This window comes from Paramisgurnus dabryanus, chromosome 14, assembly GCF_030506205.2.
Source record: "Paramisgurnus dabryanus chromosome 14, PD_genome_1.1, whole genome shotgun sequence".
In the NCBI taxonomy this organism is placed as follows: domain Eukaryota; kingdom Metazoa; phylum Chordata; class Actinopteri; order Cypriniformes; family Cobitidae; genus Paramisgurnus; species Paramisgurnus dabryanus.
The window spans coordinates 22,946,207-22,960,586 of NC_133350.1; the positions used below are offsets into that span (position 1 = coordinate 22,946,207).

Genomic DNA, 14,380 nt, shown 5'->3' on the forward strand with positions numbered 1-14,380 from the left:
TTGCTATTTGGAAGAGCATTTTGTGCATTAAGTATTTGATTGTCAAAGCATATTTGCCAAATGAAACAAAAACACATTTTTTCTGAATGTATGTGCAAAGCCATAACTATAATGACGTCCATAAACTCTTAGTGTTATGAGATGGTTTGTTTTAAAAGGCTCTGTGGGCTTGTCAATGTTTGTATTAGTTGGCATACAGCGACATCGTTCGGTCCGTCAGTGAAATTGCATCACGAATCCAATACAAAAATAGCGCATATTAAAAAGTCTTGACCATAGAACAATGGCTGAATGTAAACAATAACTGAGTTTATTTGAAAATTATGTATTTAGCATGTATTAATATATACCACACATATTTAAAGTAAGCTAGTATTATGCCACGTAATATATTGTTAAAAAATACAGTATACAGCAAGCTGTTTTATTTGCACTGTAAATGACATTTAGTTTTACAAGTGACCTTAATTATTAAACATTTGTAAAATAATCGAGATCAGACTACAAATGCGTCGGATTTGCAAATGAGAGTTTAATTTGCCTCATAATGCATGGGAAAATGCGAAGCCAAAATTTAGCAGCTGATATGTGTCGTATTTTTGACAACAACGTGATAGATGACATTTGTGTGACCAGCAGGACGTGCAAAAAATAAAAACATTACAGCACGGTGCGCGTCACTAAAGGGGGCAACACATAGCCTGCAGCCAAGTGGACAGCAATGGCACTGATAAGACCAAACGCGAAACGCATCGCATTTGCGGAAGTGAGCGCGCGGGTGGGGCCTCGGTGTGTGCCGTAGAGACGGTGACTACAGACGCCTATAGGATCCCGTGAAATGAAGCGTTCTGTATGACCCTACAAAGACCCGTGGATTTTTTTAAGGCCGGACATTAAATGGCGCCGATATTTGGAAATAACAGGGGTCACCGTGCGCAATGTTGAAGGAGCGGCTGAAATAAGCGTTTATATTTTCTAATTGTCTAGCAGCGAGTGGGCTAACTAACACCAAGAGGATTAAACCCTGTTACCATCACACAACCGATATCTCATGACTGGAGCAATGTGAAACGCCGATATCGCTCATTCCTTCAGTCTATTGAGGAGGAATAATAATGAACGACGCGCAAGATATGTCTCCCGATTTTGTCTTGATGCGCCTGGTCTCCGCGGCCGAGGATGACCGCTTGGATGAGGAGAATGGGAATTTGTCGTCGGGCAGCGCACTGACAGTGCAGGAGGTCTTGGCTCATGGGGGTATTAAGGGTAACTTTGAATGCACGTCGAATCAAATGGCCCGACACGGACATATGAACAAAGCTCCGCAAGCAAGCGGACCGGAGGCACCTGACACTGGAGTGATGGCGACCAGACCTGCGCTGTCTGTACCGCCTCCGCCGCTTCATTCAGCCGAGGCCCACGGGTACGATCTCACACACAGAGGGGGAATGGGGCCTCAGCTGCTGGTCTTCAGAAACATATCGAGAGACTCTGAAGGATTTGCTGAAAATAATTCAGATGATCAGCGCGCGGTCAGGGCTTTTGAGGACCGAGCGGCGCTCGCATCCGAATCTAGCGGCAGCATCAATAACAACATGCTTGGCGCCGTGGACGCGCAGCATCCTTCGGCGTGGACCCTGCATCCACAGCTCAAAGCTACAAACATGGAGGGAGCCGAGCTGTGTCACCGGCATCGTCTGATCACGGACAAAAATGACTGGCCGCCGGTGGTGGATAAAAGCAACCCCGTGTCGATGACAGAGCCTGGCTGGAGCTGCACAGCGGCGCAGCGACAGCTCCAGCTTCCCGACGGTCCCGTATTAGAGCTGGCGAGGAAATTCGGGGAGCTGGGGGTCACTCCGGTAACCGAATTTTTACTCAAAGACGGTGAGCTCCCGCACTGTTCGTGTCAAAGCGTCCTCGGTTCGGCGGTAGCTGGAATCAGGCAAGGCGAGGACCCAACCGAGACCAGTGATGCTCTGTTGGTGCTGGAGGGCCTCGGGTCAGAAGAGGTGAAAGGCCTGGGCATCAATACCTGTCAAAAGACTGAATCACAGAATGTTGGGGGACAGGGTGAAGTGGTGAACGCGATGCCGGGTGCGTTTGCGCTCAAGTGTTTCCCAGCGGTGCAGGCCATGGGGGTATCCGGGGGACTTTGCGCGCCCGCGTGTAGTGAATCACGGCTATGTTGTTTGTTGCGAGATTCGGTAAACACCACGGCTCAGGCTAATACCGCTGACAAACGGACTCCCGAGCTTCTTTTACCACTGTCCGTTACAACCCAGGCTGAACCGAACCAGCACACTCCGTGTTCCAGCCAGGCGTCCACTCCAAAGGCCCGGCCGGACAGGAGCGCGTCCCGTGCGCAACTCTCCTGTGCGGTGGGCAGTGGAGAGAAGACGCTAAAGGTACCAGGGAAATCCAGAAAGGGGTCACTTAAAATCCGCCTGAGTAAACTTTTCAGAACTAAAAGTTGCAGTGGCTCTAACAATATTTTGGACAAGAGACCTTCGGTTACGTTCTCCATATCCTCAGCAGGCAGTTTAGTTGACATGTCAGGTGCAAGCGGTACTGAACAAGACGCAGGGAGGTGAGTAACAACAGCCGACAATAATATACAACAGTAATATTACAGTAGGTCTGTCATGTTTATATGTCTACAAATATCTGTAATAAACTGTATAGCAATTAAAGTCAAAATCTTTGACACGGAACATATTTCTCAAACTAAATAATTACTATAATAATTGTCTTTCCACAGCCAACCTCGACTCACAAGGGCACAAAGTGCCTTTTCTGCAGCCTCTTTTACTCCTCTTTTCACAGGTAAAGTGAGATTTTATAGCAAAGGGAGGATTAAGGAAAGATAATGGGGTGGAAGCTTATGGAATCCTAGCAATATATTAAATTATTATGGCACATACAAATCACTAATAAGCTTATCACAGTGCATGATGAAATATAATAACCCAGACACAAGATTTGGATGAGATTACTCTCGTTTTAGTCCAATCTTAGGAATTAAGAGACATTATTGTAAGAAATGTTGTTAATGCCATCTTTATAATCATTTCTCACCATCACTCTTCTTTCAGGAGAGACTGTGTCTTTAGTTGATGTGGACATCTCACAGCGAGGGAGAAACTCTCCTCATCCTCCCACTCCTCCACCTCCTCCTCGACGGAGCCTAAGTCTGCTAGGTGAGCCCCACTACAGATGTTCTCAAGCCTCCTTTGATCTCCCTCATTTCTTTTATTTTTTTTCCGTTTTGCCTTTGACTTCACCATCTGTTTAGCACTTTTCAAATATTTCTCTCAAAACCTCCCCATACTCCGTGGTATACTCCCTTTATCCTTGATAATGTCACTTTTATCTTCTAGATCCTTGTCCATACACTGTAAAAAGTTGGATCAACAAAAAAATTAATTCAGTTGCTAACATCTACAAATTTTAACATTTAAACACATAATTTGAAACAATTTTGTTGTTGATCCAACTATGACCCTGTTTAAACCTGGTATGCATTGTTGTCCGATCACCATTGGTTTTTTGATTGGATTACTTCAACCACACTTGGATGTAGTTAGAAACGCACATGACTGCATTACATCTATCATGAATGCCAATCTGTCAAAAGTGACTTTGAAATTTTTTTGTTTGTGTTCTGCAAATATCAAATTCATTGAAGTATCAAGTGAGTTTTTGTGTAAAGTTTTGTCGTGGTTGGACAAGTTAAGTTTTATTTCAAGTGAAGGGTGTAAGTTCATCTGCTCGGAAGGAATTACATCTGAATGTTGTGTGATGAAGCTGTCTGTGTTGGTGAAAAAAGATGATTCATTATGTTTGATTATTCAGGCATGGGTTGATTCATGCAGCTGCCATTTTGATATTGAAAAAGGGATCGGATGGGAAAACTCTTTTAAAAGTAAATAATGTCTGTGTCCGAAATCTAAGGCAGATGACTTGAAGCCTTGTGAGGCAATGACTTCGGCGGCGTGAAGGCAGCTCCGGGAAACACATTTGCACAGCCTTCATAGGCATCGTAATGGAATTCTGTTCGAAATATAAACAGAGAGCGGCTTTTTGATAACTAGTTGCAATAAAAAAAAACACAATACAAATTTCTTGTTAGAATTGCAATCAACATTTAAAATAAATTTACACTAAATTTGTGCTCCAGCTGCTTTCTTGCCCGCCATTTTTTTTTTTTCGAACTTGACCATGCTCAACCATGATCACATTCCCCATGCATGCCTATGCATAGAATTCCGATGAAAGTTTCTCAGGAGACTGGAAGTAAACCAAACATTGAATTTGGACGTGCCTTTATGCCTTCATGCCTTCGAATGCTCCCTCCGAAAGAAGCATTTTAGAGATTTCGGACGTGGCAAATGTCAGACAGAGAGTTACCCTATTGCAGGGTAAGGCTATTAAATCTGTGAGGTGAAGTATTTAACTTTGGTTTTTGTAAGATTTTTGTTTAGGATTTTTTTTATTGATTAACTACTGTCTGGATCAATACCCTTCATACAAAATATCTTAAATTATTTATTATTGTTAATATTTACACTTTTACAATCACAAACCAGTAGGACTACTCATGAAATATTGACACTAATTTCAACAACTCAAGAGCAATATTACTGCGTTTAGGTTAGGTCGTATTTATATCACATATTGAGATGAACGTGCATGAACACCACCACAAAGTCATAAACAGGACGGGGCGTGTTAGGGAGAAACATAGTTTAATCAATGGATGTAACGTCTGTTGTTGAAAATTGTCAGACATTTTTATTTACAAATTTTACAAATCTTACAAATTTAGGTTTCAGACAGGCAAAACTATATGTTGTTTGTACATACCTGCATTCAATTTTGATAAAATATGCAAGGTAGATTTTGCTAATAGCATTTGATCTGAATTCAGTCATGTTTATCAGTCATCTTTATAGTCTGCATATTATTTGCAATTATACAACAGATAGTGTGAAGTAAATTCTGATTGGATGAGCCACAAAGCCAATGTGACTATAAATGACACAAATGCACATCTGTGACTACACATGTTATATTGATACAGATGGTTGCAACATTGTTTGCCAACCATAAACAGCCTACAGCAGATAATAAATTAAATGACTTGGCAGACATCTTGTTTATGCCGATAATTATTCAAAATAAGTGGAAACTATTAAAGGGGTCAAATTGTCAGATTGCATGTTTTCCTTTGTTTTTAGAGTGTTAAATGATGTCTGTGCACATAAAAGATCTGTAAAGTTGCAAAAATTAAAGTTTCAAATCCAAAGAGATCTCCTTTTTAAACGTGAAGCCTCATCATCGCCCACCTAAAACGGCTTGTTTAACACGCCCATGCAGTTAGACGTCATACTGGTTTGAACACCGCCCTCATATATACGCAAAGATGGAGGGTGTAACTTTCAATCACGCTGTAGTATTGTTTTTACTGTTTTACAACAGAGTAAACATTAAGAAACTGTTTCAGAACAGTACAGCCCAAATGTTCGATTGTGTGCTGCACATTTTAAGGAGGATTACTTTCTACTACTCTGACATCCTGTAAGTAGCCGATGTTTTCATATTTAATACATTTCCTCACTGATGATTCAAAGATGAGTTTGGTGCAGAGACGCGCCTGTGTCTTAATGCATTTCCTAATGATGATCCAAACGCGAGATTTGAGAAGTGCAGATTAGTGCTTGTTTGTTGTTTCTACGTTCACAAATGCAAACATGGTTTATGTTTTAGTATCCTTACCTTACCATCGGTTACGTTCTGCTCACATCGCGCTGGTAAAGTTGATTGATTAGCTTAGCCATCCGTGTTTTCTGGGTCAGATTCAGGCTCGTGTTGATAAGGTAGTAGTAAATATGATAGTATCTCGTGTCTTTCAATATTGTTTTGGGAGCTCATCTTCCAAAACTTGGCAAGGAGCGTCATATTTCCGATAACGTTACTGAGATATTCGGCCAATCACAACGCACTGGATAGCTGGCCAATCAGTTCACACCCGTTGACACCGCGCTTTCTCACAACGATGAGCTTTGTACCAAACGACCTGTTTCAGATGGGCGAGACTTAGAGGTGCTAAAAAATGTATGGTATGTGGAAAATAATGATTTTTTTTTAACCATAAACCACACGAACACATTGTATTACACCAAATACACAAAGTAATGTGCCCTATAATATGACCCCTTTAATAAACACTGGGGTCTTTATTCATAGTGCTGTTGCCTGTTTTATAGACGGTTTCACCAGTAACAACATAAACAAGCGGCTTTCGTGGTCAACACGTAACTTCTGGTAAACTCCGCTAAGAATAAATAACAACAAAGTACTTGAAACATAGTTTATTTATATAACAAGCCAAATTAACAACCCGGAAACCAAAACATTTGTTATTTTTGATGAGGTATTTGTTCAAAAGTTCAGTTTAGCATCTAATCAGACTATTAAAAAAAACTGAAACCCGAAGTAAAGTTCGGACCTGACGCACGTCCAATGAAACCGTCTATACAAGCATTAGTTTATTTCATATTATACCACGGGGCTGTTGAATGCTCTATTCTGATTGGTTGAGAAATGTTCCATGGGTATGCATTATTTTTTTATAAATGTACACTTTTCTTAAAATAACCACCAGAGCAATGTCTGTGGTGGTAACCGTGGTATAAGAGGAATAATTGACTCCGGTCCTTTGAATTTTTTTAAATTAATGCACACGTCATGCCGCATTACCACTTTGGGTGTGCATTATTTTCAAATAATTCAACGGCCCGCAATTATTCCTTACTTATACTAGTAATATTTATTTGTTAGAAGCTGTATATATTTATATAATATCCAACCATTAGATAAAAGCCAGATTATAATTTTGTACACACAATTGTAGCAACACTGTGATAAGGCATTAAGAGTTTATTCTGAAACCAAATCTTATTTTAATGAAGTAAAGCCTTGAGTTTACAGCTGTTTGGTCTGAACCTACAGTACACATGGAGCTTTGTTGACACTTTCAATGTAGTCAGCTTCAAGCCACTACAATGCACTGTTGGACGCGTTTAGCATCGACCTGTGTTACTATTGTGACCCGCTCCATTGCTTTATCTATCCCATCTCCTTATTCTCCCTGCTCTGATACCTCCCTCCTGCTCTCTTCCAGACGATATAGGTGGGCCGCAACCTGGGCCCTTCCTAGTGAGCGTAATGGGGGCATCCCTGCACTCTCTCCCTCTGCCTCTTCCTCCTCCTCCCCCTCTCCACACTACCATCCAGCATAGTCTCAGCCTCAATGGTAAGACTTGGGTGCGGTGGAGGGGGCTGTGTGTTGGTGTTTTTGGGGGCCTTTCTGGTTCTGAGAGCAGACTTAAATACACCTGTCCGTCTCTGTGGACTCGCTGCCCTCAGAAGCATTTTTACTCCTAGAAACACTGTGTGAAATTGAATAAAGTGTGAATGTGACTGTGATGTATTTGTGGAAGGCAAAGACAATACATACCGCCTAACAGATGTGTTGCTTTGTTAAATGGAGGCTTCATCCGACCGCACGGTTTGGTTTCAGTTCCCTTTGCTGTTTGGTGGTGAAAAAGGCGGTGTGACTGATGCATGTTTTTTTTTAAGACAGGAAGTGTAGGCATTATTGTATCACACCGCATCACACAATCTGTGTTCTACTTGTTTTTCTAGGCAACGACAGTGTATGTCGTGTATAAGATATAAAGGATCGTCATGCTTAGATTGTGTTATTTTGCATATAGGGGACTATAATAATAGTTTACTACAATTTACCGTATAAGTATTTGGACACTTTAAGGAATAGTTCACCTAAAAAATAAAATTTTGCTGACGTTTACTTTCGTGTGGTTTAACCCAGTATGACTTTGGTTCTTCCATGGAACACACTTCTCTTTTTTCCGTACAATAAGTGAACACTGTCAGTCTGTCTATCACCTCCTTTTGTGTTTCATCGAATAAAAGAAAGTCATACATGTGGGTAAGTGATGCCAGAATTTTATTTTTAGGTGAACTTTTCCCTTTAGTCACACTCTTAAAAATATGAATGTAATTGCATTTGATAAGGTATCAAACCAAGTGACATTCACATTGAGGAACAATAGCAGAAGAAAAATCTGTTTTTTTTAGCAAGCTGTTTTATTTTCTGGTGGTTAGTCAAAAGTCATTTTTAAACCAAACAGGTTATTTATTAACAAATATGGTTCGTTTGTGTCTCAGATGCTTTCTTCCGGGCACTTCCTCATTCGGCCCCATCACCAATGGAGACACCCGCCCCTGCCAGAGTGGCCCCACCACCGATTATGTGTCCGCTGAGAGGGGCCGATTCCAGTAGCTTCACTGCCAGCCTGAGAGAGCTGGAGCGGGTAAGATGCCAACACCTATGCCATTAAGTAAAAACTACAAAAAAATTATATTCGTATAATTGTAGTGTCACTGGGCTCTATAAGCAGCAGTTTTATAATGTTAAAGCGATACTCTAGCCAAATATAAAAATGTACTCACCATCAAACAATCCGACATACATATGTCCTTTATGTCTTTCAGACGAACACATTTTGAGTAACTTATCCTTGCTTTTTCCAAGCTTATAATGTGAGAAAACAGGGACCAGGGAACAACTTCTGACTTTAAACCCCATGAAAGTGCATCCATCTTTCACAGATAATCGATGCGATATTGTAATAAAATTATCCATGTTTTAAACTTTATAATACTATAATAAACTAGCTTCTGGTAACACGATTCACGAGAGTCACTGCGCAACGTACCCATGGCAACGAACGCTCACTACGCTGAGTCCAAGATGGTGTAGTTACCGAAAAGCTAGTTATTATTGAAATATGGATTTTGTATCGATTACCCGCAAAAGACCTTTATTAACCCCTTGGAGCAGTGTGGATTACCTCTGTGAAGGATGTAGGCACTTTTATTTTTATGGGGTTTAAAGCATAGACTGTAAACAAAAGATGGAAGATGTGACATCACTTCCTTCCATTGTAATGCATTGAAGCCAAAAATGTCCGACCACGAGTATGCTATGTTACGTAAAAACGTCAGTTTGGAACCAGGGCATGCGCTGAAGGAATCGTCCATGGAGCCAGAGGCGGAGCCGTGATATCAAACTTCCGCCCAAACGCTTGCGCGCCAATTCAACCATGCCAATCATAAGGACACGCCTTGTTTCTATAGCATTAAATTACTAGCTAAAATGAAACTTATAACAAAAATGAACAATTAAACATATATCAGCGTGATAACAACTACCTTAAAGGACCAAAACCATCTTTCGGAATATTTTATTGAAAGTGTAAATAATTTTTTTATTTAGACCAGAGTCCTGTTTCGTTTGCTTGGAGAGGGCGGGGTTTATGACTTATACTGCAGCCAGCCACCAGGGGGAGATCAAAGAGTCAGCAGCTTCACTTTTCAAGATCAGAAGTTGTTCCTTGATCCCTGTTTTCTACCGTTATAAACCTTGGAAGAGCAAGGACGTTTACAAAAATAACTCCTAATGTGCTTGTCTGAAAGATGATAGACATATGTATGTAAGATTGCTTGAGAGTGATTAAATCATGGTGTAATTGTGATATTTTGATGGAGTTTCCCTTTAAGAGGTCATTGTGTGTTTGTGTGTGTGTACAGTGTGGCTGGTATTGGGGGCCAATGAACTGGGAGGATGCTGAAATGAAGCTGAGAGGAAAGCCAGATGGCTCATTTTTGGTGAGGGACAGTTCGGACCCACGGTACATCCTCAGTCTCAGCTTTCGCTCGCAGGGAGTCACGCACCACACACGTATGGAGCACTATAGAGGTAAACACACACGTGCATTACAGGTACAACAACACACACGTATTTTGTAAGAGTTTGTTTAGACAGACAGAAGTAAATCTGATCTTATAATTTAAAGGTGACATAGAATGATTGAACGGGGTATTTATCCTTGTTCTGTGATGTGACATGTAGACAAACATTTTTTTGTTTGGGTCTGTAATGCCCTAGAAGCTTCCTAAAAACCTCTCTCAGATAGCTCTATTAGGGTGGGGGATTTTAAACAAGTTGTTTTGCACCTATTTGGCTCCCCCTACTGGCTAAACTTGCAATCTCATTACTGATTGGCTGACTTTGCTGCCATTTAAAAAATATAGCCAATTATTTTAAAGTGGAGGGGCAGTGAGATGCCTGTGATGTCATAAGCATCAGTTTTTCAGATTGGGCCGTTTTCTGGCTGACATTTCTAAAAGAGAAATTTCTATGAGACTGAGACGTTTAGCATGTCTAGCACTTTTTGTATGTACGTGAATGCGGGTAGACTAGGTAGACAAGGACAAGGTAAAAATGGTTTTTCATTCTCTGTCCCCTTTAAGCAGTGTTTATATGATGTGCACAAGGACAAAAGTTTTTGCTCACTCTGTGGTTGTAGCAAACCAAGTGATAATCACACATTCATCTAGTGAATATTAAATTGGGTTGGTACAGTGTGCACTATTGCAAGGCTGGTTTGAGCCTTGGCTGGATCGGGAGCCATGTGTAAAGATTTAATTTGTGTTAAAATTCAAAGCATAGTTCACCCAAAAATTGAGTTTTCAGTTTCATAATAGAACAGAGGTGAAGTTTTTAGGTTCTTGTCCACTCTTTTGTTTGTTTATTTATTCTTCGCGCCATTCCAGCATCTATTTAGCTGTATTCATGTTGAGAAATGGTTAATCCATAAACAAGTTGATGCACACAAGTTAATCCATGCATACATTAGTTGAGGGGCCATTTGACAGTACCCAGAGTAAACCCACGCTGGACACAGGGAGAGCATGCAAACTCCACACAGAAAGGCCACTTGACTTACCCAGGGCTCAAACCGGGGACCTTCTTGCTGTGAGACAACAGTGCTACCCACTGAGCCACTGCGCTGCCCCTGTTCACTCTTTTTACACCAAAAGCTTCACTCAGTATGTTGTCTTGTCTTCATGCTGATGCTTACATCACTTCTTTCGCAACCAATGTAAATCTAAAAACCTGCTTGTGTGTAAAAAAGCATATGAACGCTACATAAATAGACATACTGGGGGAGCCACATGGGTAATTCACACATACATTTTATACAGTCAAAATTTTAATATCTGTTTTTCAATCTCTGTATGTTCACAGGAACCTTCAGTTTATGGTGCCACCCTAAATTTGAGGACCGCTGCCATTCTGTGGTTGAATTTATCGAGCGAGCCATCATGCACTCTAAAAATGGGAAATTCCTCTACTTCTTGCGTTCACGTGTACCTGGTGAGACCCTGCAAATATATCCTGCTCATCATTGCCAGTCACAATTAATACATCTACACTCATGAAATATGCGCAGAGTTTTGTTTGTTATGTCCAGGAACATGTTTAAACGTTAGATGTGAGAGATTAAAGTAATAAAAGATGTGGTATGTGTTTCAGGGCTGCCTCCAACCCCTGTGCAGCTGCTCTATCCAGTCTCACGCTTCAGCAATGTGAAATCACTCCAGCATTTGTGCCGTTTCTGCATCCGACAACTCGTCCGCATAGACCACATTCAGGAGTTGCCCCTTCCCAAGTATGATTCACTCTTCTTTACTGAAAATTAACTTTACTATGAATTCAATTAAATTTTGTTTATGATGACAGCATATTTGTTTGTACCTGACATAGTTTCAGTTTCCTATTTTATGGTTTTGAGTTTATCACAAATGTCTATATGGTATTTTGTTTTATTAAGCTTCAAACAGGCACACCACCAGTGACTTTGTCGCTGTGTGTCATCCGTACCTTTCATTGTGGTTGTAAAAGCGTCATGAAACACTAACCAACACTTTTTTTAGATGTTAACAAAGTTAGTTGTGTTGCATATCATAGAAGACAATGTTAGTATCTGTTAAAAACTAGTTAATTTGTAGCTTTTTGGTGATATTTTTTTATGCGATAATTTGTGTGCTCTCCCATTGCTCATCGCTGGTGATGTGCACACAGCTTTAAAGGAACATGCCCACATTTGGGGAATTTAGCTTATTCACCGTATTCCCCAGAGTTAGATAAGTCCATACATACTTTATTCATCTCCGTGCGTGCCCTAACTCTGTCTGACGCACCCACCGCTAGCTTAGCTTAGCACAAAGACTGGAAGTAAATGGCTCCAGCTAGCATACTGCTCCCTATAAGTGACAAAATAACGCCAACATTTTCCTATTTATATGTTTTGATTTGTATAGTCTCAGCGTGTACAAATAACAAGGTCATATGAGACACAGCCATCTTTTAACCGTATACATACTGGGAACTATATTCTCAGAACGCGAATCACTGCTACATGGCTGGAGTGACTCTGACCAAACTCTCTGCCCCTCACCAGGGGCTTCTCGGGTGCTGCGAGCAAATCACTCCACCCAAGTAGCAATGCTTCGTCTTCTGAGAATATAGTTCCCTGTATGTATACTGTTAAAAGATCACTGTGTCTCATATCACCTTGTTATTTGTACACGGTGTGACTATACAAATAACAACATAGAAATAGGAAAATGTTTGCGTTATTTTGTCACGTATTGGGAGCAGTATGCTAGCTGGAGCCATTCACTTCCAGTCTTTGTGCTAAGCTAAGCTAGCGGAGGTGCGTCAGACAGAGATACGGCACGTGCGGGGATGACAAAGGTATGTATGGACTTATCTAACTCTGGGGGATACGGTAAAAAAGCTAAATTCCCAAAATGTGGGCGTGTTCCTTTAAAATACAGAATAATCTAGTTATACAGTTGATTTAGGATAAAAAAATATAAAATATTCACCTGCTCACAACAAATCTATCAACGCTAACTTTTCTTCTCTCCTAGACCGCTCATTGTCTACCTGAGGAAGTTTTATTACTATGACCCAGAAGAAGAGACGTACCTGTCAATCAAAGGCATGCGCCAGGCAGCAGGTGTGGAACAGGAAGCCGAATCTGAAACATAGCCAGATCTGTACCGGTTTTCACTGTAAGTACCTACAGAAGTGAGGCATCTGATTGTAAACACGCATTATAAAACGATGAATTTTCTGTAGTCCACTAGCATGTTGAGATGCTTCACATTTGATTCATTTCACAGGATTTCTGTGTGGATAATAGATGGAACAGCGCATGGACACTTCCTGGTGCACAGCTCTGCTCCAACTCCCTGCCAGTCTTCCAGCAGCAGCCAATCAACATCAGCGGACTGGCCCCTCCTCTTTGACCGAACATGGACAGAGGGAGTTCAGAGGAGTGCTGGAATACTGTCTATGTTGAGCAGACAAATAAATCCAGAGACTGAAATGATAGACAAAGGACTTGAAAACACTGGACAGCATACAGTGGACTTAAAAAATAATAAGTTTAAACAAAAATCGATCATGGACATTTGATTTGGGGTACTAGCAAAAGCCTTCATCTGTGAGTTATATTACACTGGAGTTTTTAAAATGGCCGGTTTGTGAATCCGTCTCTGTTTTGTTCTTTCTTTCTTTTCCCATCAGGCTCTTGTCGCTGGGTGGAGTGTGTGACCCCTTTATTTGTCCTTTCTGTAATTCCTTCAGTCTGACCAGGCCACATGAACTGTATTTTGAGTAAAAGACAAAGTAAACATGAAAATAAGTGGTGGCATACTTCATGACTTTATCATATTTTTAACTTGGACATAGCTACTACCCAGTATTGAGTGGTACAGTATTACTGATAAAAGAGTATTATTGTCTTTTGGAAATGTACCGTAGTTATTCCATGGGTTTCTTTGGTGTATTTAAACTGGGGTGTATGCTTTATTCTGATTGGTTAAGAAATGTTCCACGGGTATGCATTATTTTTGATAAATGCACACCTGACCTGTCAAATGACTTAAAATAATCCCCAGAGCAATGTCTTAGTAATGCATGTGGTAACCGTGGTATAAGCGAAATAATTGAATCTAGTCCTTTGAAATATTTGAAAATAATGCACACCTGCCGTGTAACCTGCATTAGCACATTGGATGTGTATTGTTTTCGAATAATTCAACAGCCCGTCATCAATTATCCCTTATGGACCTGTCACATTACTTTGAAAAAAGATGACACACTCGGCTTTTAACTGCAACAAGAATCAAATATGCAATATTGCTCAAGTCAGCATGTAACTTGGTCAATGGTTTGGTTAAGTTGGAACTCATTATAATTTTATAATTTATTTAGATTTTATTTTGTGGAATCATTTAAGAAACAACTTTTTATAGTTAACTTTTATTTATTTTAAGAATTATCGTGAATATTTATTTATATTTATGTGAATATAAAAATGTGCATGTTGACAGGGGGTATGATTAATGAGATGCACCATCACCTACTGGT

At 40.5% G+C, this 14,380-nt stretch overlaps 1 protein-coding gene across 2 annotated transcripts; it reads left to right on the forward strand.

Annotated features, from left to right (window-relative positions):
* Positions 1-687: 687 nt before the first annotated feature.
* socs7 (suppressor of cytokine signaling 7) lies at positions 688-13,663 on the forward strand. 2 transcript variants are annotated; one of them, XM_065241627.2, is made up of 10 exons: positions 688-2,590; positions 2,762-2,826; positions 3,096-3,200; positions 7,187-7,318; positions 8,257-8,402; positions 9,682-9,850; positions 11,183-11,311; positions 11,471-11,606; positions 12,874-13,017; positions 13,129-13,663. In XM_065241627.2, the coding sequence occupies exons 1-9, from the start codon at positions 1,116-1,118 to the stop codon at positions 12,992-12,994; spliced, it is 2,478 nt and encodes an 825-aa protein (XP_065097699.1). In that variant the 5' UTR covers positions 688-1,115; the 3' UTR covers positions 12,995-13,017; positions 13,129-13,663. The 2 variants fall into 2 exon arrangements, with proteins under 2 accessions (XP_065097699.1, XP_065097700.1); XM_065241628.2 differs by lacking the exon at positions 7,187-7,318 and having other exon boundaries at positions 689-2,590.
* Positions 13,664-14,380: the final 717 nt, after the last annotated feature.

Bases quoted from the DNA above. Each gene is read 5' to 3' on its own strand.
- socs7 (XM_065241627.2), top strand. From the start codon at position 1,116: ATGAACGACGCGCAAGATATGTCTCCCGATTTTGTCTTGATGCGCCTG. The intron at 2,591-2,761 runs GTGAGTAACAAC...GTCTTTCCACAG, and splicing joins ACTGAACAAGACGCAGGGAG to CCAACCTCGACTCACAAGGG. The intron at 8,403-9,681 runs GTAAGATGCCAA...GTGTGTGTACAG, and splicing joins GCCTGAGAGAGCTGGAGCGG to TGTGGCTGGTATTGGGGGCC.